Source organism: Peromyscus maniculatus, chromosome 1 (genome assembly GCF_049852395.1).
Source record: "Peromyscus maniculatus bairdii isolate BWxNUB_F1_BW_parent chromosome 1, HU_Pman_BW_mat_3.1, whole genome shotgun sequence".
Lineage (NCBI taxonomy): Eukaryota > Metazoa > Chordata > Mammalia > Rodentia > Cricetidae > Peromyscus > Peromyscus maniculatus.
Window position 1 is genome coordinate 107,948,244 of NC_134852.1, and position 23,734 is coordinate 107,971,977.

At 55.0% G+C, this 23,734-nt stretch overlaps 1 protein-coding gene across 1 annotated transcript; it reads right to left on the reverse strand.

The window, feature by feature from the left end:
- Nucleotides 1–214: 214 nt before the first annotated feature.
- On the reverse strand, nucleotides 215–23,708 carry Usp35 (ubiquitin specific peptidase 35). The gene is made up of 11 exons (XM_076547427.1): nucleotides 23,424–23,708; nucleotides 16,345–17,126; nucleotides 15,108–15,240; nucleotides 12,996–13,125; nucleotides 12,485–12,586; nucleotides 11,001–11,159; nucleotides 6,255–6,448; nucleotides 4,684–4,777; nucleotides 3,799–3,905; nucleotides 2,091–3,354; nucleotides 215–1,255 (listed from the first exon to the last, which is right to left on the reverse strand). Exons 2-11 carry the CDS (start codon nucleotides 17,015–17,017, stop codon nucleotides 1,094–1,096), a joined length of 3,018 nt encoding a protein of 1,005 aa, XP_076403542.1. The 5' UTR covers nucleotides 17,018–17,126; nucleotides 23,424–23,708; the 3' UTR covers nucleotides 215–1,093.
- Nucleotides 23,709–23,734: the final 26 nt, after the last annotated feature.

Here is a 23,734-nt window from a genome sequence, read left to right on the forward strand (position 1 = left end):
AAGCATCCTCAGCCACACCTTTGGCAGCTCTGGAGCCTCCAGGGCCTAGCACCAAGCACCTCCTTGCTACATCTAAAGTCCCCAGGACAGGGGCACATCCTCATCTTACCTACCAGGAGCCCGAGTAACTGTCAAGACTGCTTAGACACAAGTGAGCATTCCAGAGGACGCAGACACCACAGCTCAAGCTGGAAGAAGAGCACCCTGCACAGGCTTCCGAGAAGCAAGTTTTATTCCTATTTAAGAACACGGGTTTCTTCTCTCCGCTGAGAAGGGGCTATAGTAGTCTCAGGGCACAGTGAGGCTGTGCGCATTACACAGTTCATACCTACCCAGCCCTCACATTCTACCAGAGGAGCCAAGCCAGCTAGCTTCCTCAAACGACAATGGCTTTCTGACAGACGACTGTCTTCAGTAAAATAAGGACCCGGACCCTAACTAGACAGGGATGCCATGGCAGCATCTCAGGCACTGAGGCAGGCTAGGGAGGGGAGGGGAGGGGCAGGTAAGAGTCTCACCTCTGGTCCTGTGCTGTGCTGCCTTCCCTATATGCCTCAAACACACAGCGGGTGCGGGCACCCACACACCTTGTTCTAAGAACCCCCTGAAGAAACGAGGCGGGCAGAGGGAACAGCCCCCTTCTGGGTGCAAGGGCCTGACTTCAGCTGTGCTTTTCTCCTATGGAGGAGGGGCTGGGTGAAGGAACTAGAGAAAAAGAAGTGCTACCGGATACAGGACACCAAACTGACACCTGAGCTGGCTGGGCTTTCCAGGATGGGGCCTGCAGGGAGGCAAAGCCCAGGGTGGCCTCATCCGAGTTGCTCCCAGCTAGTCAGGACACTTAACCATAGCATCGTAGTATGATGACTGCTTAAGGAGCTTTGGGTTTCAGCTTCTCTGTGCCCTTCAGGCTGTAGACTGACATCCCAGGTGGTCCCTCTCCATCCTCCTTGCCCTCAAAGGGACCTGCTTCACCTTGGGCTTGCCTCCACAGCTCCTACGACCCCAGATGGCAGAGTGTTCTGCCTGGGCCCCGAGCCCCGCCTGGCCCACTCTGAGGTTGGCTGTGACTCCCCACAGGTGGGAGTTCCCCTTAGAAGACCAGTCTGTGGAAGTCACCACTGCCACCAGCCGGATTGCAGCCCCCTGGGGAGCCTTCATCTTCGTCTTTGTCTTCATCGAAGCCCCTACCCCAGTGTGGAGCAGGGAGTGTGGAGATATAAGCTGCCCTGCTCCGGGCCTCCTTCTCCTGCTCCTAGAAACAGATGAGGACAGGAAGTAGCTTAGCACAACACTGCCAGCATTTCCAGACCACCCCCCATCACCACCACCACCACACACACACACACACACACACACGCCGCCGCCTGAGGAGCAGGATGGAGGACTTCAGGTCTAAGAATCTAACTACACTTTCCTCTCAATAATCACTCAAGCCTCTTGGAGAAGAACTTGTTCATACTAGATGACTAGCTGACAAGTGCCTAGGACCTCAAGAAAACCTCTCCAGGCTTCCTGGCCTCAGCTGAGGTCCATCTTCTGCCCATGTAGCAAGTTCTTCCCTGCTAAAATAAGAGCAGCCTCTCAGACTTCACCAAGCCGTATCTCAGCGTCAGGGCCTGATCAATGTAGAAGCGGGCTGGTGTCCCATGCCCTCACGTTCCTCACAGGAAACTCCAACTCCAGGTGCAGGAAACACAGAGCCCTGGTGGGGCCACCCCATGGCTGAATATTTTGATTCTGCTCTTGACTCTGCTGAGGGAGCCCAAGGCAGTGACAAAGGAGGACATGGGGACATGAAGGCCACTGAAGAAGTGGCCCCTCTGAGAGCCCCAGAAGCAGTCCCTGCCCATTAATTCCACAACTCTCTCTTTGAGCATCATCAGTTTGTGCTATTATTCAGGGTCCATTCCTCTGAGCTTAAGGGATGTGCCTTTCCAGCCTCCAACATACCCCTACTAAGTGCTGAGTGGATGGATTTTAAACTGAGGACAACTCCGAAGAACAGATAACTGGTCTGTGTGTGTGGCTGTGCTGGGCCAAGTCCTCACCCAGGAGTGGCATCTACTGACCCTCAGCAGGGGACTCACCTGCAGGTAGAGGACATTGTCTTTGGAAATGGCCTCCATCAGGTCCTTGTGGAGGGTGGGCTCTGCTCGGACTCTGGGAGAGCCAGGCTCAGCCTCAGGCCCTTCCCTGGGCCGCTGGCGGTAGAAGAGCACATAGGCAGTGTCCTTAGGGAAAAAGGAGGTGACGTTGCTGACCGACTCGAAGGACGAGAAGGACACCCGGGTGTCGTTGAACAGGTACCACTGGTTCTCAGGCTCAGGCCTGTCTGTGGATCCCAGGACAGGGGTCGGCCGGGCAGCACCCTCACGGGCGTAGCAGTAATAGTGGCCACTCTCTGAGGACACTCCAGAGTGCACCACCACACTACAGAGGTCATAAGCCTGTCCCTGCCCCCCGGCCAGTGGCAGGCGCAGCAAGAGGGGGATGGTGACATCGTCCAGGATCTTGCGGCGCCGCATGGTACGCAGGTCGAAGGAGAAGCGCAGTAGTGTGAGGATGAGGTAGCGTGGACCCTGGCTCAGCTCCACCACCTTCTCTGCATCCTGCAGGGAGGCGCATGACTCACAGTAGTAACGGTTCTCGGCTGTCAGCCTCTCAGGGGACAGGAAGTAGTTGACCAGGTCTAGCACAGAGCGGGAGCCCTCGGGACCACAGACCTGCTCCCTGGGTGGGACGGCAGCATCCCTAGGGGTCCCTGGTCCCAAGCTGTCGCCATCCTCCTTGCCATTCTCAGCTTCCTTTTCCTTTTCATCCTCCTTCTTCTTCTCTTCCCCCTCCTCCTTCTCCTCTTCCCTTGCTCCTTCCTCCTCCTTCTCCTCCTCCTCTGCTGCCTCCTTCTCCTTCCCGGCCTGCTCCCTCTCCAGCTTCTCCTCCTGCCCACTCTGTCCACCAGTGCTGATGATGCCCAGACCCTCTATGTCTAGTCCAGTGCAGGGAGCATCTCCTGTGATGCAGTGCTTCCTCTGCCTCGGTGCCCCTGGAGCTCTGGGAGCCGGTGCCAGCTCCTGGGCTCGCACATCCTCTGTTGGGAGCATCACGGAGCCCAGGCGGCGGTGGCGACATCGCTCGGGAGGAGGGAAGGCCAGAGAGAGGTCTGTGAAGGCCTCCTCCCGGGAGGAAACGTTGAGGCAGTGGAGACAGCATATCCGAGTCACGATCTTGCCTCCGAACATTTTTTCCACAGATGTTGCGCTGGAGCTAGGGAGTTCTTCCGGTGGGGAGGGCAAGCTGGACTGCTTGAGCTTCTGGCAGATCCTCGTCCCGGTTTTTTCCTCTTCATGAAGCCTAGAACAAGCAGGGAGAGCAGGTGTACATACCTACAAACAGGCCTGCCTCCAGCACACTGCCCACCATACTTCTGACACACATAAGAGCCTGGCAAGACAATTCCCATCGCTGTATGAAGTGGCATGCTGACACACTTCTGTGTTGACACACTCACCTAGCACGTGCCTACATAAAGATGGACCTAGAGCTGTGTGATGAGGATTAGCACGCTCGGGCAGCACAGTGGATACACATGCACACACTGACAGGCCCCCCGCCCAGGCTTCACTTGTACTTCAGCATCTTTGGACACCTATGGTCCACACCTTCCTCTGCCTTTCAGAAGAGCAAGGAAATGTTCCTATTTCCAAAAACATCCAACCCAGCTCAGAGGGACAAGCTGTCTTCCCAGAATGTTGTTGGGGCCCACACACCCCCCCCCAACCCACCAGCCTTTCTCACCGATCCAGCAGGTACTTCAGATACTCTGAACAGTCCTGCTGGGTCCCAGGGCTGAACCATGGTGTCCAGGACGCAGAGAGGAAGTTCTCAGGAGAGATGGCTGGCCTCTAGGACAAGGCAGGTGAAAGATGGGGTGAGGAGATCAAGCCCCATGCCCAGCAGCAGGCAGTGCTATGTTCCAAAGATGCCAGCCTCCTAACCTACAGCCTTCCCCCTTCCAAACTGGCCCTGACTCACATCCCATCCCACAGTCCATGCAGCCCCGGAGTGGGGTGTCATCATCTTGGTGTAACTCTAGCAATGTGCCCTGCCCTCACAGACCACGGTAAGTCTCTCCAGGCCTTTGTTCATTATTTTCTCTGCCTAAAACATCCCTCATTCTCACCAAAATGAGTCCCCCAGGTTACCGAGGCCTCTTCCATGACACCTTCCCAAAGCCTTGCCTCCTCCACTTCCTCCTCACAGGTTGTCCCCTCTGCTGTGTGCTGTCAAAGCCCCCAGCCTGTTCTGTTTCCCCTTTCAAGCACCAGACAGAGGCCCTCCCACACCCCTGGCCGCGGCTCTGGGTTCTGTAAGGACAGAGTAGAGACCCAGGTAACTGAGGTGCCTACAATCGGCAGATGGGGTGCATTAGTGCCCGGGACTGAACGCTGAAGGGGAGCTGGAGTGGCACCCCAGGAAGAGGCTCCAGGTGCACGCCCTGCCATAAGGACACTGAATGGGCCTGGAAGTCTGGCTATGAACTGGTGCCAGCAGGGGCTGGGGCTCAGCAGCTCAATCCACAGAGCGGGAGCTTCTAGCTAGGTTGTGGCAGGTCTCGGAGACATGAACAGCGTCAGAGCAGGACCTGGCATTACCTCCCTGCCCCACTGTACCAGCACGCACCTGACTGTGCTCCAGGAAAGCAAAGAGCCACTGCAGCTTGGTCATCAAGGGCTGTGAGTTGTTCTCAGTCAGGCGGAGCACGCAGTGTCGAAAGCTTCGAATGAAACGAGCCCAGGGTGAGCCAAGGCCCCAGGGAGCTGCTACTCCCCCATATCAGGCCCCCCAAGTCTCTGGCATTTGCTCCAGAGGAGGCCAGAGACCAGGGAGAAGATGGCAAACAACTGGCCTGGTGTGGCTGGGGTCATGAGTTCTGTAATGGCCTTGGTATGACAACAAATGGGACAAGGCGACCCTTGCCTTCTCTTCCAGCTGACACCCCATGACTCTAGGACTCAAGCATGCCCACTTCAAAGGTGGGAACACTGGTGGACCAGGGTCTCTGCTAACATCACCCCAGGCACTGGCACACTCCGCATGATAACTTGCAAGGACTGCCATTCACTCCCAACCTTGGCCCTCCAACCCATTCCTGTGGCCCCTGCTCAGGGCCCTGGCCCAGAGCCACACCGAGCTAAGTAATAAGCCCCTGCCCTCAAACCAGGTAGGTTCCAAAAGAGGACTTCCATGGCACAAGAGGACACTGCAAGGAGACGGCCCCGGGGATGTGTGTGATCCTGTGGGGTCAGGGTGTCCTCCTAAAACCCACTGTCCCTGAAGCACACTGCCTTCTCAGCAGCAGGTCAGTCCCACATTGTCCACCCAGAGCAATACAGCACTCAGTGCTCTGTGGCAGGTCTCAGACAAGGTTCAATGCAGACGCTGAGCTCCACAAAGGACTGTAACATCTCAACATCACATGACCACACACAGGCCCAAGGGATTTTTCCAGCAAATAAATCCTTTTGTTGTATTTCATAGAAGTAACGGTCTGAGCGTTCCAGAAATCAGAACAACACAAAGTTCACCCCTCAGCAGGCAGTGAGGACAGCAGCAGTCTAACACACCTCAGACACCAGCGCCTGCTTCTGTAGCTTTGAGAAAACTGACTTATGGCCAGAGGCACATCAGAATGAGTGCTTCCTCACAGAGCCAAAGATGGAGCCCTGATGGATTCTGAAGCAAGCCACAAGGTGTACCAGGAGCCACGGGTGATCGAGTGACTTTGTACTTTCTTATGGCACAAAAGGAGGTGTGGCAGCCACACCCATATCAGCCCTGGAGGCTGAGGCAGGTTCAAAGCTTGAATGGGTTACAGAGTAAGAACCTGTCTCAAACTGGAGGGAAGGAGAGAGAGAGGGAGGGAGGAAGGGAGGGAGGAAGGTAAGGAGAGAGGGAGGGAGGGATGGAGAGAGGGAGGGATGGAGAGAGGGAGGGAGGAAGGAAGAGAGGGAGGGAGGAAGGAAGGGAGGGAGGGAGGAAGGGAGGAAGAAAGGAAGGAAGGAAGGAAGGAAGGAAGGAAGGAAGGAAGGAAGGAAGGAAGGAAGGAAGCAAGGAAGGAAGCAAGGAAGGAAGCAAGGAAGGAAGCAAGGAAGGAAGCAAGGAAGGAAGCAAGGAAGGAAGCAAGGAAGGAAGGAAGGAAGGAAGGAAGGGTGGAAGATGAAACAGAGGAAGCAATACAGAACAGCACCTACTCGGAAGCCATGAATAAGGCCTGAAGGACACTGTTCACGTAGCATGTGTTACCCAAGTTGATTAAGCCAATCTTGCCCGTGTCAGACTTGGCCATGAGCCGAGGATAGAAGCCAGCCAGTTCGCTCTTCTGTGAGGTCCAGGCATCCTGCCCCAGCAGCTGCTTAATTCGGTCCTCATTGGGAATGTGGAGGTCCTGAGGAGGGAACAGTAGACACCAGTGGTAGCTTTAGAGCGGACTTCCTCCAGGAAATCTTCCCAGAACCCACTCCCCCACTCCCTCCCAAGCACACACTCAGAAGAGTCTAGAAAAGGTGTCTGCAGCCCCTGCTTACAACTCACTCTAGGGTCTCATTCTGATACGTGGGCCTTCTATGTGATCTTTCAGGTGACATCTGAAGGAGTAATTCCCATCTCAGAGACCAAAAAAAAAACTAGGATTTTCCAGGCGGTGCTGGCACACGCCTTTAATCACAGCACTGGGAGGCAGAGACAGGTGGATCTCTAAGTTCAAGGCCAGCCTGGTCTATAGAATAGAGCCTGTCTCAAGGGGAAAAAAAAAAAAAAACAACTAGGATTCAGCAGAACATTGAACTGTGTAGTAGCATAAACAGTAAGTGACAAAACACGTTTGCTCTGGGCAGAGCTCAGGGGCGACACTCTAAGCCGTGACAACACTGGCTATCCAGATCTAGCGATGCTGAGACCTCAGTTCCAGCCCTCACTCTTGCCTCGGTAGATGTGAGTGCTTAGTAAGTCTCTCTGATTCAGTCTGGTGACCTTCAGTCTCCTGGGCTGCCGAGAGAAGACACCCTTCTCCCATCGGTCGGTCACTCTATGCTGTCACAGTGATGACCTCACTCTGACTCCCAGTTTGAGATTACAGAGCCAGCTTTCAGGCAAATCAGTCACTCCCTGGCACTGGTCCTGCGACCTCGGTAAGAGGGTCGGAGGCTCTGAGGTCGTCCTTTGTCACAGGCCCAAGGCTCGGCATGCCTACCCCGGCTATCTCTGTCACACTCCATAGCTGCACCAAGAGGTGTCTGGCCCCAGTTCTAACGACAGCAGAGACAAACATCTACGCACAGCACCCTGCTCTAGCGTGGATGTCAAGGCATTCCCAACCGTTCCCCTAACTGCAGCCATCCGTGCGAGGCAGGCTTCCTATAGCTGTAACGAAACACCGTGACCAAAAGCAACTTGGGGAAGAAATGGTTTATTTGGCTCACACCTCATAGTGGCTTACACATCATAGTCCATCACTGAAGGAAGTCAGGACAGGAACTCAAGCAGGGCAGGAACCTGAAGGCAGGAGATGATGCAGAGGCCATGGAGGAGTGCTGCTTACTGGCTTGCTCCCCATGGCTTGCTCAGCCTGCTTTCTTATAGAACCCAGAACCACCAGCCCAGGGATGGCCCCACCCACAATGGGATGGGCCCTCCCACATCAATCACTAATTAAGAAAATGCCCTACAGGTTTGCCTACAGCTGGATCCTCTGAAGATATTTTCTCAATTGAGGTTCCTTCCTCTCTGATGGCATGTTGTCTTAGAGTTTTATTGCTGTAAAGAGACATCATGACCATGGCAACTCTGATAAAGGAAAACATTCAGCTGGAGCCTGCTTACAGTTTCAGAGGTTTAGTCCATTATCATCATGGTGAAAAACATGGTGGGAAGTATGTAGGCAGACATGGTGCTGGAGAGGTAGCTGAGAGTTCTAGATCTGCAGACAGCAGCAGGAGAGACTGCTATATGGGGCGTGGCTTGAGCATGTATTGACAACTCACAGGCTGCCTTTGCAGTGACACACTTCCTCCAAAAAGGCCCTACCTACTCCAACAAGGCCACACCTACTCCAACAAGGCTACACCTCCTAATAGTGCCACTCCCTCTGGGCCAAGCACTCAAACACATGAGTCTATGGGGGCCATGCCTATTCAAACCACCACACTTGGGTCAAGTTGACATGAAATGAGCCAGCACATCCTTCCAGCTCCCAAGCACAAAGCCCTAGATCAGTCAAAGGCAACAGAGCTTTGCATTAGCTCACACTTTAGCAATGGCAACGAGTCTTTGACCACACTGTGCCTAACTCTTGCTTGGTCCTTTCCCAGGATCATTTTTCTGGTACACCAGTTACCTCTCACATATGATAGTTTTTAAACAGAAAAAGTTTGTTGGGCGGTGGTGGCACAGGCCTTTAATCCCAGCACTCAGGAGGTAGAGGCAGGCAGATCTCTGTGAGTTCGAGGCCAGCCTGGTCTCCAAAGCGAGTTCCAGAAAAGACACAAAGCTACACAGAGAAACCCTGTCTCCAAAAACCAAAAAAAAAAAAAAAGAAGAAGAAGAAGAAGAAGTGAGCAGTCCACAGTCTCTTATTCTCTGCATGGAACCCAGTGGGGCTCATCTACTGCAAGAAGGAGCTTCTGTGATGGAGTTGAGGGTGCACTAATTAATGGGTATAGCAATAAATTGTTACTGTTAATTGTCGGGGTTGGGGATTTAGCTCAGTGGTAGAGCTCTTGCCTAGCACAAGGCCCTGGGTTCAGGCCTCAGCTCCGGAAAAAAAAATAAAAATTTAAAAAAAAAAAAGAAAGAAAAAGCTTCCTGTCATCCCAGCCACATGGGTAGTTGCTGAAGGAAGACTACAAGTTCAAAGCTAGCCTGGACAACTCAGATCTACTGAACAAAGAGTGACTCTGCCTGGATTCAAGCCTTTCTGATGTCCCCTGCACACCACTGACATATTGCCAAACTAGACTCCCCTTCCCCACCTGTGTGCCCGTCCCATGACCTAATGGTCAAGGTCAAACGCCTATCCTCCACTCTAGCAGGCTTTTCAGGAAGTTCCCACCACCCACTACCACTGTTGTATATACCTCTGCCTTAATTGCACATGGCCTTTTAGAGAGGCTAGCATATATAAGTTATGTAAGATTAGGGGCGGGACTCTACGTATATGGCCTTGAAGAGAGGCTAGAGTATACAGGTTATGTAAGATGGGGGGGGGAGCTCTACCTATATGGCCACGGGGAAGCCCTCATCCCTGCTGGGTAAAGACTTTCCTGGTAGAGCCTACAGGAGGCAGAGGATCACCCACGCCCTGTCAGTCGCCCTCACCTATGCCCTGTAAGGAGGCCTATAAACTCACTGGTTCCCAGGTGTGAACTTGGCAGAACGGGACCTGGGTTTGTCAATAGCTTTTGGCTCCTGGGAAGGATGTTTACCACACTAATTTCTAAATAAACTCATCTACAATACAACCTTATAGTTCTGGCTTGTTTTGTGTCTACCAGACAACCCTTGGGTACTATGAGTTTACAAATACTTTTAAAATCAATAACTGCACTGAGAGCAATACCCCCCACCACCACCACCTGGTCTAAATTTCAACCCCTAAACCTGGTGATTACAAATTCCTTTTTTTCCCCCCTAGTCTAGAGTCTACATCAAGCCAGAAAAATTTTCCCAATTTCTGTTTTGGACCACATGTGTATTTTTTTTCTAGACCATTCTTTTTTATCAACACTAAAGCCTTTTTGTTGGCTTTCAAGGGGCTTCACAGTACCACTCCATGGTGGGGATTCATCATGGCTTGTCAACACCAGTCCAAGCTTCTCTGTGTGTGAAGTTGGCCGTGTTACTGAGCTTCCTACCCTGCCCTCAAGGCATCATCCTCGGCCCCCTCACCATTTGGGAACTCAGTTTTCTCTTCCTTTGGGGCTCCCTGGAGATTTCCCCTCACTTTTTTGCAAGATCAGCTCTGTACTTTAAAGGATGTCTGCTATGGGGCTGGAGAGATGACTCACCAGTTAAAAGCACTAGCTGCTCTTGCAAGGGCTGAAAGCAGTTCCCACATTCACAGCAGGACATGGCTCACAACTACCTGTCATTCCAGCTCCAGGGGATCTGATGCCCTCTTCTGGCCTCTTTATACACACACACACACACACACACACACACACACACACACACACACACACAGTTTAAAAGTAAATCCTTTTAAAAGACGTCTCTCTGTCTCAACACACATGCCCAGATGTTCTGTAGAGAAGTGGCCCAGGCATCAGGTCTGCTGTGCTGTGGGAGTGAAGCATCACATCAGAGGCTCTGAAAGAGGCCTTCACCTCCACTTGGACCCTCTCCCTGTATCAGTGGTCCTTAGATGAGACTTCCTGTAAGCAGATCTATTGCCCCAAAGGGCTTCAAAAGCTCCTCCAGGAAGACATCCTGGTTTGCTTTGTGCCTGGGTCCCCAGAGCCCAACCTCAGCTTGGCTGAGGGCAGGACACCAGCCTGGTCCTGTTAGCCAGGCATCTGGAGTGCTCAGGAGCCACCGAGAGGCCCTGGGGAGCCCTGCTGAGCCCTGGGGAAGGAAGGGAGGTGGACACTGACAGCCAGGGAAGGCTCACTGAAAGCAGTCTTCAAGACCACATTCAATGGTAGGTGCTGTGACCCATTATCTTGCCTGCTAACTAAAAACAAGAAAATTCAAATAAGATAAAGCAGGAGCTATGGCTCCGGTGGAGGAAGGGGTTAACAGAGGGACCAGCCCACACAAAGGCCCGGGGCACACATGAGAAAAGACCCCAGTGGGAGCCGTGGAGACCTCCATGCTCCTGAGGCACACAATGGCCCCAGAGAGGAAACAGCAGGGGTTCAGATGGTGGAGGCTGCTACCAAGCCAAGGTAGAGCCTCAAAGGCGGCCCAAACGGGCTCACTGGTCAAAGAGGCCGTCCACTCACCTTAATGGCTTCCATGACAGGCTCATACAGGTCTGGGAAGCCTGGGAACCGAAACACCATGCAGTGCACCAGCTCTGCCAGCTGCTCCAGACAGCTGGTCCCAGAGTTCGAGTCCTCCTTCACCAGAGAGGCCACCATGGGAGGAATGTGAGGGAGAAGCTACAAGAGAGAAGGAGGGTTAGCTCGTGGGCCAGGCTACCCAGCTGAGGCCTGGGCTGAAAAGAGGAGCTTCTGCGGATTGAAGGTACACTCATGTGACCAACGTCCTCCTCCACTAGGTAGAGCTGAGTTCCATGGGAAGTAATTTTCCTTATAAGACCTATGATCTAAGACTCGCTGCCTCAGTCTCTTTATCTGCAAAGCAAGATATATAATTCCTTCCTCACAGCTGTGAGGTGGCCAGCTGTTCAGCCTCACCCAACCAACCTTCCCTAAGAGCCACAGGCCTCTCTGGCTCGCAGCAGATGCTCAGGCTGGGTCAGCCATCTGGGTGAGCTGAGCAGCATGAGCACCTTGTTTGTGTTTATATGGCGTGCGGGGGGTGGGGGGGCTGGGGGGGGCTGATGGTGCTGGAGACAGTACCCAGGGCCCAGTGTGTGCCAGGCAAGAGTGCCACCACTGAGCTACACCCCCTGGCCCAGATAAGCTGTGTAACCTGTCAGGATTTCATGGTGGGTTTCAGAAGGTGGTGTCTGAATCAGGTCCATCTCAGTCCAAAGCCCATTCAGTTCCCCAGCATTAGGGAGTTTCAATCAAACCCCTTAGGGTATTATATCCCAATGTCATAATGGATAGCTGGGCCACAGGAGCACAGGACACTGGTCACATGTTTATATATGGCAGGCTCTAAACACGCATCACCTCATTCCTCTCCCATCCTTGGGGTTTACTGCCATTCCAAATTAAGGTCGCCACAGTGACACTTGTCCCGTTCTGATCTTTTTTCATTTCAACAAACTGGAAAGCACAGGGTTAACTGCTGTGTCCAATGTGAGGGCCTCAGAGAAGGGGCCCCTCCCTGAAGAGAGCCTGGAGGACAGGAAGAGGAGCTAGAGGCCAGGCCAATGAGTGCTGGTGGGTAACAAGAGGGACAGGTGCTTGGGAGTCAGACCCACTCGGCCGCGGGAACCTCCCTGTCCACCTCCTGTGGGGACCAGTGACTTGCTAACCCTCTCCCCCATGCCGTTTCTTTATCTCCAGAAGGAAGGCCTGTCTGGACACCAGGTGAGTGAGCATCTGTAGCACCATGCCTGACACCTGACCCTGAAGAGCTGTAGCTGTCCCTGAGCCAGGCTCTGTCATTCTACAGTGTGCTCGTGGGAGTCACACGTCCTCTGGCTTCTTCCATCTCCCATCTCTACCACAGGGCTTAAGCCTCCCGTGCTAAGAAAGATGGAGATTTTGCTTCAAAAGCCCCAGCTCCCTGACTCCCCGCAGAAAACCGTGTTGGGTCTCGGGCAGGTCAGAGAGAGCGGGGCCCTTACCAGGTGGAAGGCCTCGTGGGAGTGCTGGAAAGTCAGGAGCATGTACTTGAGGACAGACAGGGCGGCCCCCCGAACGATGGGGTACAGGAGCTTAGAGAAGACCTGAAAAAGAGTTCACGTCAGGGGCCCCCAGACCTGAGCCACTCCCCAAAGCCCAGCGCGGCCACCGTGGTCCCTGAAAGGGAAGCGGAGACACAGAGCAGTGGAAGCAGCGGGCTGACGATGAAGCAAGAGCAGAGACAGAGACGGGCCTCGCGGCTGGATGGAGCAGCACGTGACAGACCGGGCAGCCGGGGTTAGTGAGTGACAGGTGGGTGGGCAGACACCTGCCCTGGAAGAAGGGTCAGAGTAATGGAGCTGGAATCTGAGGCCCGGAGAAGAGCAGTGAATTAGCCCCGTCACACGGGGAGCTTGGTTGGGACCCCAGGCCCCTGCATCCCACACCTGCACTGCTCCCAGAAGAGACCAGTGGGAAGGGCCACAGGCCCGGGTTCGGACAGGGGCCACCAACCTTCTCAATTTTGGCGAGCGAAACCTCGATCAAGATGCTGAACTTCTTAACGGCAGCCAGACCCTTGAGAAGGGCAATGATCCACTTGTCAATGTTCTTCCCCAGGGGCCAGGACACCCAGTCGATCATCCTGGTGAGGGCAGTGACCGTGACACAGGGACAAGGGAGGCCCCGAAGCCAGAGAAGGGCAGCCCAGGGGCTGGCCATGAAGTCCTGACTCACACCTGCAGGGGCACTTGGGTCTTGGGACTAACAGGACACTCCTTCAAACGCAAATGAGCCCAGAGACACACCCAGCAGAAGCGGCTCACAGTCCTCCAGCGGGAAGGCAGGCCCTTCTCCCACTGTACCAATTACAGGACTTCAGGCTATCCTGGCAAAGAGCTCCACCCTGGGGCTGAGACCTCTGGCTCCATCAAGTCCCTGCTGGGGACCAGGGCAAAGCGCTTCCCCTCTCTGAGCCTGGACTTCATCTGCAAATGGAGACAGCCCCCCCTCCTGAGAACTATCACATTAAGAGGGCAGTGTCCACCAACACCAGGCCCGTGTGGATTGCGCATGGGGCGGGTATGTGGTAATGCTCAGGAAAAGAGCACCACTCAAATACCGAACTGACTGGGCCACAAGGAGGAGAATAATAGTACTTAGGAAAGTTCCCATGGTGCTGTCCTACACCTCACATGGCGGCTCACTTTCACCTACTCCCCAACATATTCTCTGATGGGCCCAATGGCGACCACTTTAGAGCTGAGGAGACTATATGGCTATTAGGAGACTTGCCCCTCCTGCCTACACCCTTACCCACCCTATCCCCCCCCCCCCCCCGCCTACATCCCCCCCCCTCCACAGGGTTTCCCCGTGTAGTTTCGATGCCGGTCCTGGATCTCGCTCTGTAGACCAGGCTGGCCTCGAACTCACAGAGATCTGCCTGGCTCTGCCTCCTGAGTGCTGGGATTAAAGGCATGCGGCGCCACCCGCCTGCCCACCCGCCCCCAGCCCCAGCCTACACTCTTACCCACCCCCCTCCTGCCTACACCCTTACCCACCCCCTCCCTGCCTACATCCTTACCCACCCCCTCCCTGCCTACACCCTTACCCACCCCCTCCCTGCCTACATCCTTACCCACCCCCTCCCTGCCTACACCCTTACCCACCCCCTCCCTGCCTACATCCTTACCCACCCCCTCCTGCCTACACTCTCACCCACTAAAGAGAAGGGATCCAGGAAAGCCCTCTGGAGAGGGTGCTCTGTGCATGGGTGCAGGAAGAACGGCGGAGGGAGGCATGCCAGGTAGATGGCATCTGCACAGGCCCAGGCCTGAAGAGAGGAATGCGGGCAGCCTAGCCAGGGTCACAAGGCAGGCAGGTCAAGCTAGTCCACGGGGTGACAACATTCAAGTGAGTAAGGGGATGTACGCAGATTCAGTGAGTGGAAAAGCACCCAAACTCTGCTTCTAGGCTTTTCCAGACTCACAAAGCACACCAGAAACTACCTTCACCGTGTGTGTGTGTGTGTGTGTGTGTGTGTGTGTGTGTGTGTGTGTGTGTGTGTCTGAGTCTTTATGCGTGTGTGCACGCGCTCTCACACACCTACAGAATGGAATCTAATGGACAGCAGGTGTTCTCTGTTATCACTCATCTTAAGGGTCTCCCACTGATCCTGAAGCTGACTGGCCGTCGAATCCCAAGGATCTGCCCATCTCTGCCTCCTCAACACAAAAGTCATCACTAAAGTCACGTGTATGCATGGCCATGCCAGGTGGTGGGTACTGTACTCAGGTCCTCAGGGGCAAGTATTCTTAGCCACTGAGCCATCTCCTCAGCCCGTTTTTACCTTCTCATACTACCAGGCACATCTATTTCTCACAGAGAGGGAAACTGAGGCCAAGGGTTCAGAGTCACCCGCTAGTACCTAGTCTGGTGTTATCACTGGAGCCGGACTGTGTCCTTTACATCCAAGCCAAGGCCAAGCAGAGAAGTACTGCAGAACTCACAGATGAGTCAACAGGCATGGCCTCTGACCACCGATAGCCTGGGTCCCCACCCAGAGTCAAGAGCTTCAGAGAAAAGTGAGGGAAAGCCCACCCCCCACCCACTACCCTCAGCACCCACCTGCTAATGGCAGTCAGCATCTGGGAATCTGTCACACTGTCATCATTGCTGAGGTTGCGGACCACCCCATCCATGAGCTCCAGTGGGAGGTGCTGGACCACACTGGCCAAGGCGCTGGACGGCGGCTCCTCCTCTGGAACAGGGCTAGACTGAGCTCATGGCACCACTACTTAGGCTGGGCCTCTGCAAGTGACACATGGGGCCACCCCCCCTCCCGCTACAGCATCAAAGTCTCTGATCCCATCGTAACGCATTCATTCAAAAACCCTTCGCTGGCACATGCTGACACCAGGAGGAAGCACTAAGGCCCAAATGTGCATGTAAAGAAAAGCCCTTCAGCCGGGCAGAGGCAGGCAGGTCTCTGTGAGTTCAAGGCCAGCCTGGGCTACAGAGTGAGTTCCAGGAAAGGCGCAAAGCTACACAGAGAAACCCTGTCTCAAAAAAACAAAAATAGAAAAAAGTCCTTCAGAAAAGTTAATGCTGGAGCTAGCCTAGGGAGGAAAGGACATTCCAGGTGCAGCTACACAAAGGTGGAGATGTGAGAAGGCACATTTAATGCCAAACTCCTTTGCAATTGTTTAGGAGACAGGCTCCCGTACACAGGCTGCCCTTGGCTCTTCCCTCCTTCCCCCTGCCCAGCCCTACGATCAGGGAAATCACAGACCTCAGATCACTCATCCACACTAGAATCTAAGATCCACTTCTGCTGGCAACTGGATGTCAAGATTCCAGAGTTCAGGGGCTGGAGAAACGGCTCAGTGGCTAAAAACTCTTGCTGTTCTTGCAGAGGACGGAGTTCGGTCCCCAGCATCCACATGGTGGCTCACAACTGTCCTTAAACTCCAGTTCCAGGGGTCAGTGCCCTATTCTGACCTCAGCGGGCACCAGACACACAGGTAGAACACTCATACACATGAAATAAAAATAAAAAATTTTAAAGATACACTCTGAGTTTAGGTATCGCCTGCAAGCTCCCCTGCTGCCTGATGCTAATATCTCCAGAGGAGCCTTCCTGACCCAAAGCCCAGGACCCACCATTCTGCCCTGCCAAACTGATCTCATCCTCCGCCCCACATGGTGTGTTCCCGGCATTTCCAGCCCCATCATGGGATGACACCCACAGCAAAGGCCCAAGGTAGATCTGCTCACTAAAAATGAGCATTGCCAGTCCGCCGGTTTGTGCAACCCGCATCAGGGCCAGCCCGAGTTCCCGCCCCAGCCTGGGCTGCCCACGCACCTGTGCAGGAGATGACCGCGAACAGCTCCTTGAGGCAGGGCAGGATGGCGGCGGGCTGGGCTCGCCAGAGCTGAGCTAGGAGCCCGCTAACCTGCTGGGCCTGCTCCAGGAACTCCACGGCGCCCTCCTCGCCCTCGGCTGGGCAGCGGAAGCGGCCCAGGCAGCGCACCAGCTGCTGGCAGAAGAGCAGGCGGTGCGCGCCGTCGGGTACGCAGCGCGGGTGGCGCGCCAGCAACCGGGCGACCTGCGCGCAGGTGGCGGGCCCGGGACGCTCGCACACGGTGCGCAGCACCTCGCGCCGCAGCAGCGCGAACACCTCGTCGGCCGCGGGCCCGTCTGGCAGCAGCTGCAGCCCCAGCTGTACGCAAGCCAGCGCGCGCGCCCCCGGGGGCCCCGCGCCGCCCTGCAGCAGGCGCAGCACGCGGCGCGCGCTGAAGAACTCGGCGAAGACGTCGGGGTGGTGGCGCCCCGCCACGTGCAGCAGCTGGCAGCCCACGCGGCGCGGCAGCTCCTCCGCGCCACCCACATAGAGGCGCGCGCCCAGGGCCAGCAGCGCCAGGCACTGCTCCCGCTCCAGGGGCTGCCGCGCCGCCTCCAGCACGCGCCGCACCAGCCCTTGCTTCACGCTCGCAGGGTAGGACGAAGTCACCACGGCCTCCAGGATCTTGTCCATGACGACGGCCACACGCTGCTGGAGGCAGGGAGCAGGGCAGCGCTCTGACACACACCCGGTCCAGGTCCCTGGGTGCTCACGCTGCAGAAGGGCCTCGGTTTGCTTGCCTCTAAAATGGAACACGAATATCTTTATCACAAAGAAGTAGTACAGAATGGCACCTGCCCAGCCCCTGGGAGTCCCAGCTCTGGCTGCTGGGCGCCTTCCCCCCGCCTCCCTGGTGACTACAGACACTCTTGAAATAGGTGAGTGTTGGCTCTGGAGCAGCAGTAAGTAGTCTTGGGTAAGCCACACGGGACCGGGAGGGCAGGGGGAGGGCAGGGGACTGGGCCCCGCCCGAGACCCTTTTCTCAGATCACCTACAAGTTTGCAAAGTTCTCCTCTTGGTGAGCGCTGTGCCATTTGCCTGATTCATCCCGTCTCTAAGCCCTTGTCACTAACAGTCACCGGGCAAACTTCTTTTCCTAAAAGCCTACAACACCTGTCCGAGGTGAACCCACGCCCGGTCTGCAATAGCATCCTTGTGGGGGGTGGAATTATCAATTTGATAGGACCTAGAATCAATCACCTGCGAGACAAGCTTCTGGGCACACCAATGAGGGATTTCTGCCTCTGGTCAACTGTGGGGGATTATCCCGATTGGTTTGAGGTGGAAGACCCACCCACTAGTCTCTGGGTTGGGATCCTTAACTGTGTAAGGGGGAGAAAGTGACCTGAGTAACGGTCCTCGTTGCTGTCATCGTCTTGGGTGTGCAGCGACGACCAGCTGCTTCAAGTTCTGCCCCATCACCACCCCACCCTGATGCCGTAGACCTCTGAGGGGAGTCACCAGAAATCCTTTCACCCTTAGGCTGTATTTTACCACAGCAACTGGAAGACATTAGGATTAAGCCTGGGTCCCTTCTCATGGCTGCCAACACTTAATGCTAGGGTCATCCCGATGCCCTTCACTGACCCTCCCACCCAGCCTGGCTCCACAGCCCTTCACCCCCCAGGGCCCTACCTGCTTCTCCAGCCTCAGCCCCTGCTCCCTGTCCACCCCCTTCCTCTCCCTGCTTGGTGTGGTGGTTTGGATGAGAATGGCCCCCATAGGCTCACGGTGGAATATGTAGTCCCCATAGGAAGAACTGTTTAGGAAGAGGTAGGAGGCGCGGTCTTGTTGGGGGTGGTGCATCACTGGGAGGTTTCACAAGTTAGCTTTCTCTGCCTCCTGCTTGCTGAACAAGATGTGATGCCTTTGCTTACCCATCAGGGACTCGAACACTCTGAAACCATAAGTCCGAATTAAACACTTTGTCTTGTTTTGTTTTGCAGAGCTGAGGACCGAACCCAGGGCCTTGTGCTTGCTAGGCAAGCGCTCTACCACTGAGCTAAATCTCCAAACCCTAAACACTTGGTTTTGTGAGTTGCCTTGGTCATGGTGTTTTATCACAGTAATAGAAAAGTCAGACACTTGGCTGGCACTCCAAAAAAGCCTCACCCGCCCTTCCTACCTGCTTCAGACCTCCTGGTTAAACACTCAGAACATCCTACCCAGCTCCTGTACAGCACTTGGCTGGTATCAGCCTCCCCACCACATTAAAAATGGTTCCTGAAGTCAAGTTTTGATTATCAGTCTCCCCAGCACCTGGCAAGTGGCTAGCACACAGTAGGCATGTGTTGGGTGAGAAAGGTCCTTACCACCCTGTGGCATAAAAGCCCTCCACCTGGGCTGTTCTCCGGACTCCTCCACACTGACCCATTCTAACCCCGGAGTCCCAGGCTGAGTTTCATAGTACAGCTGGCTCACTTCTTATCTAGCTCTCACCTAAGAGAAGGCAGGGCCCTTTCTCTGCATAATCCTACTCTAGGCAAAGCCCAACATATAGTAGATGCTTCATGTACTTCCCCAAAATTACTGAAGCTTCCTTCACATTGCAGCTGGGTGAAGACAGTGGAGCATTTCCTGGACAATGGGCCAGAAACCTGATGCAGAACCTGAGCCGTTCTGGAGCTGTCTCTGGAGATGCACACTTCTGGGTCCTACCTCTGAACTGTGTCCCACCAGTACTGCATGTCTCTTTCCAGGGGCCCCTCTGTTTACGTCTGTCTCAGGGTGTGAGCTCCCTGGTACAGGGACCAAGCTTACGTCTCAGTGGCTGGCATCTCCCACACCAAGTTCGAATCTTTGGCGGTCAGTGGTTGGAGGGTCCATCACAGCCCAGGTCAGTGGCCCCCAAATGCTAGCCTGGCTGCCTCAGAGTCAGCAAGCCTCCAGCACAAGTGTGCTTAGCACCTCACTGTGGAGCTTCATTTGTTTGATGGTGCTGGAACTGAACCGAGGGCCTCACGCACCCTGGGAAGCACCAATATTAGCCTAAGCGGCACTGCTCAGCTGCCGTTTCCATTCTGCCCCTCGCTCCTCCTGCCTTTTATATTTTGCTGTTGTTTGAAATGTAAATTTAAGTTGCTTGATATTTTTGTTTTCAGACAGAGTCTTGTGTCTCGGGCTGGCCTAAAACTCACTAAATAGCTATAGACGATATTGAACTCCTGACCTTCCTGCTTTCACCTTTCAAGTGCTCAAATTACAGGCATGAATTACCCTGCCTGGCTTCTTGGGGGTTTGTTTGTTTGTTTGTTTGTTTGTTTGTTTGTTTGTAGATGGGGTTTTACTCTGCAGCCCAGGTGAACCTGAGTCTCATTACTCTGCCCCTTGAGCCTCCCACTGGTTGGAAGGGGCTATGAAAAGGAACAAGACACCCTTAGCATGGTGCTGGATGTGAGGAAACTCTCAAGAGACATCAATTCCCACTGCCTCGGAAGCAAAGTCTGGGGGTCCTTAAGGAGGCTGAGCCTAGTGGAGGAAGCAGATGTGGAGAGAGAGCAACAGGCAGCGTAAAGGGCGATTCGCGGGCCTTGAAAGACTCGCCTTGAGGTTGGGGTGCCACGAGCTGGATCCCCAGCACCACACAAAGAATTAACAAGAAACAGAATGGCACCCCCACCACCACCATGTCACCCTGGGCCCTCTTTCTTAGGCAGGACCTAGGACAAGGCAGTTTCTGTCTCCAACCTCCTCCGCCGTGTAGACTAGTAGGTGGGTCATGCTTTTTAACCTAGGCTGCCAAGAAAGCCCAGCATGCACACTGCTAAGAAGAAACCTTAATCAATGAGATTTTGGCATCATGTATAGAGGGCAAGGGCATAGGGCAGGCACAAATGGAATTCTGGAGCCAGAGAAGGTTCTAGAAGACGATTTAAAATATTAAAGTAGAAATGGAGACCTGCACTGTGTGACCTTGAGTAAGGCATTATATATATGGGCTGCTTTTCTCGTTTTAAAAATGGGGATAGATGGCATGAGATTAAACCACAGAAACCGAACGATCAAAGCCCTGCAGCAGTTCCCTGCCAGTTTCCCTGACACTACATCGGGTGGGCTGCACGTGGCAGCGGGAAGCCCCGCCCATCAGGACCACCCAAAGTTCCAATCACCAAAGCCAGCCTTCCTCAGTCTTCGGCCTCTCCACAAAGCACAGGGCTTTGCTACCTGCGCCAACGCCTACGCAAGCAGTCGGGTCAGCTGTCACCATGGTTACCAGTAAACCCACTCGGCGATATCTTGGATGCATTCACGCACAAGAGCTTCAGAGGTTTTGACTTCACCTGACGCCAATCGCAGGCCAGAGAAGGAGGGCAGGAGTAGGGGGGTAGTGGGGACACATTTCCACGACACAGCGGAATCAGCTGTCATTCTTCCCCTCCCGGAAGAAGCTGTTGGACACCTCTCTCTCGGAAGAGGAGGAGGAGGAGGCCGGGTTACCCAGAAGGGGCGGCTGGTCCACACCGGCTCTGAGTCCAGCCAGCTGTTCCACACCTAGTCCAGCAGCCCTCCTCCCTTCCGCTCAGAACCACAGGCTCACCTGGGGCAAGCTCCTTCTAGCACCTCAGCTTTCTCGCTGGAAAATGGGAATTGTTCTGCATCTGCCACTCCTAGGGTTGGGCCAGTGTTTAAAAAATAAAGATGGTGGCTTGGGCAGACATGAGTCTCTTATTGGCCCTCTGTCGTGGAGGGAGCACACACATACTGTGAGGGGAAGGAGGCGAGCACTCACTGCCAGCTGCCTCCAGGAATTCCCTCAATTCAACTGTTTCCACCCTTCCCCCAGCATCAGCTCCTCTTCATCCCCTGCCTGGACGAGGGCAGTGTAGTTTTCTAAACCTCATCCCCTCATTTGATCCATCCTCCACGAAAGGCACAAGTCCTGGAGGACGTCAGTCCAGGTTTTCATTTAGCCCGACACAGCCACCATGATGGCCTTGGTTATAGAGGAATCGACTCCTTCACCTCCCAGCCTCTGAGACCCAGATGGAAGATGACTGGCCACTTACTTCTTGGCCTTTCCCAGCCAGGGCTGATGCCCTTGCCCAAGCCCTGGGCTTGTGCCCTCACACTGCCAGCCTGTCAACCTGGGTGTCCAGGCACTTTCTGTATGTATGCTCCAGGGCCACCTGGGAGAAGCCACACCCCTCCCAGGAGGCCCCGAGCCTTCATCTGTCCCTTGAACAACCCTTGGCTTTCCAGCTGTGTGCTGACAGTTCCCTGCTTCTGCTTGGGGGAACCTGGCTCTTCTCTATTATCACCTGGGGGGTCTGTGGAGAGGGAGAAAGAGTCTGCGACCTCTAGTGATCAGCTCAGCCTTCAGCACCTCCTCAGCCTCTCTTTGGCCCCAACTCTCTCAGCAATGCCCTCATATTAACCTCATGGCTGGAAAGTTCCCTCTTGCCTGGCTACTCAGAACCTCGAGGCCACTAGCCCCCTCCGACAAAGCCCACGCTCGGAAGCCTGGCATTGGGGCTGTCTTCAAGACATGACACTGACAGGGGTCATCGATGGGACTTTGAGAAGGATGTGTGTTTTATTGGTTTTTTTTCCCCCCTGGCGTCCTCTCTGTGGGAAAGGGTTTGCCTCCTCTTCTCTCCTGGCTCGTTCTGACTCATCCAGCAATGCCCAGCTTGCAGGCTGTCCCTTGTCCCTCCACAGAGCGAGTCTCTGAGCCCTGGCTCCACGGCCGCCTTGGCTCCTTCATCCTCTGCAGTCCTGACCGGCTCCAGCACTCTCTCACCCACCTGGCTAGGGTCTGATGCTGTAGGAAGTAGATCCAATCCTGTTCTGTACGCAGTGCCCGCCCAGGATGGGAGTGTGCCCAAGCACAGAGGTGGCCATGAAGGTGTGCCTAGCTACTGATGAGAGAGACCTGTGACACCAATACGAGGTAAAATCCAGGATGTGAGCAGAAAAGTAGCTTCCAGAGACAGGCTTAACCTTGACTACAGCCCCTGGCCCTCCTCTGCCTGGGCCTGGTCTCTAATATCCACAACCCTTGAACCTCTGTGAGACACCCCACAGAGGCCTCCTTAGCCACTCGTGAAATGATCCACACAAGCAAGGCAGAGAAGCAGAATAAAAACCCTGTTCCTGGTTAGCCCTAGGTCAGCTGTTCCCAGATCTCCTCAAAAGGGGGAGGGAGGGTCTGTAGGTCCCTGCCCTGTGGGTTTGTGGGGGGGAGGGTGGGATTCATCTTCTCTCAGTCCCTCACATTCACCCCCCACACCTTGACTCCCATGGGTGCCAGGGCTTCCAGGGGGCACCGTTTGTCCCTGGGGTCTCTGAGCTGCAGAATGTCAGCTTTTTTAACTTAGTGTCTGACTACGGCAGATCCAGGGGCACCCTTCCCTCTGGGAGGCCTTGTCTGGCCCCCGAGCAGGGTCCTGAGCGGGGGTTTTGCTGTGCCCTATTATTGAAGAGGAATGAGAGGAAGGGAAGGTGACAGGACCATTGTTCCGCCTCTGGGACTGGCCACACTCACCCCTGCCTACAGAACTACCCCTCACTAACCTCTGCTGACCCAGCCCCCACTCCCAACCCAGACTTTCTGGGAGGGAAGACTCGAGCTTAAGCTTCGGCTCTCCAATCTGCAAGGGTTGTCAAGGGTCCCAGATTCCGGGAAGCTAAGACCACCAGACAGCCTCTGGATCCTCGGTTTGTGCTCCCGGTGGACCCTCCCTCTCCCTTCCTTATGCCTCTGCACCCCTGCCCAGCCCAGAGTGGGACTGGGGTTTCTCCACAAAAACATTACCAGGCTTCGTGGTACTAGGTATGTGAGCTCTCAGTACTGAGTGGGGCAGGCGCTGGACCACCTCTACTACATTCAGTTGATGAAGATGGTTAAGGCTCAGAGAGGGGCAGTACTAGCCCAAGGTCACACAGCAAGGCCCAGAAGAACCTAGACCTCCCACCTCCCAATCTCAGAACCTCGTAGGTAAGTATGGGGTCCTTGAAACAGTCTCTGTCCCCCCCACCCCCTGCCACCAGCACTCACACCCAGGGCCCCCTTACCTCATGGACTTCAGCGGGCCTTACCTCAGAACCCACTCCTGGGCGGGGCGCTTGGGCCAGGCTTGACTAGGCAGGGCCAGGCTAGGTCAGGGCGGGTCCTCCGCTCCCCTACAGAGGGGTCCCAGACCTGAGGGATGCTGCTGCCACAGTGATGTCCAACTCCACCCACCCCGCTCCGCATAACCCTAGATGGACCTGGGCAGGGAAACTCTGCTGCGCGGTCGCTGGGCTGCGGGACGGAGCGGGGTGGGGGGGGAGGGGCGAGGTGCGGGAAACTGGGCGGAGCCAGAGCGGGGGCTACCCCGCGAGCTGCCAGTCCGGCCGCGTCCCCTTTA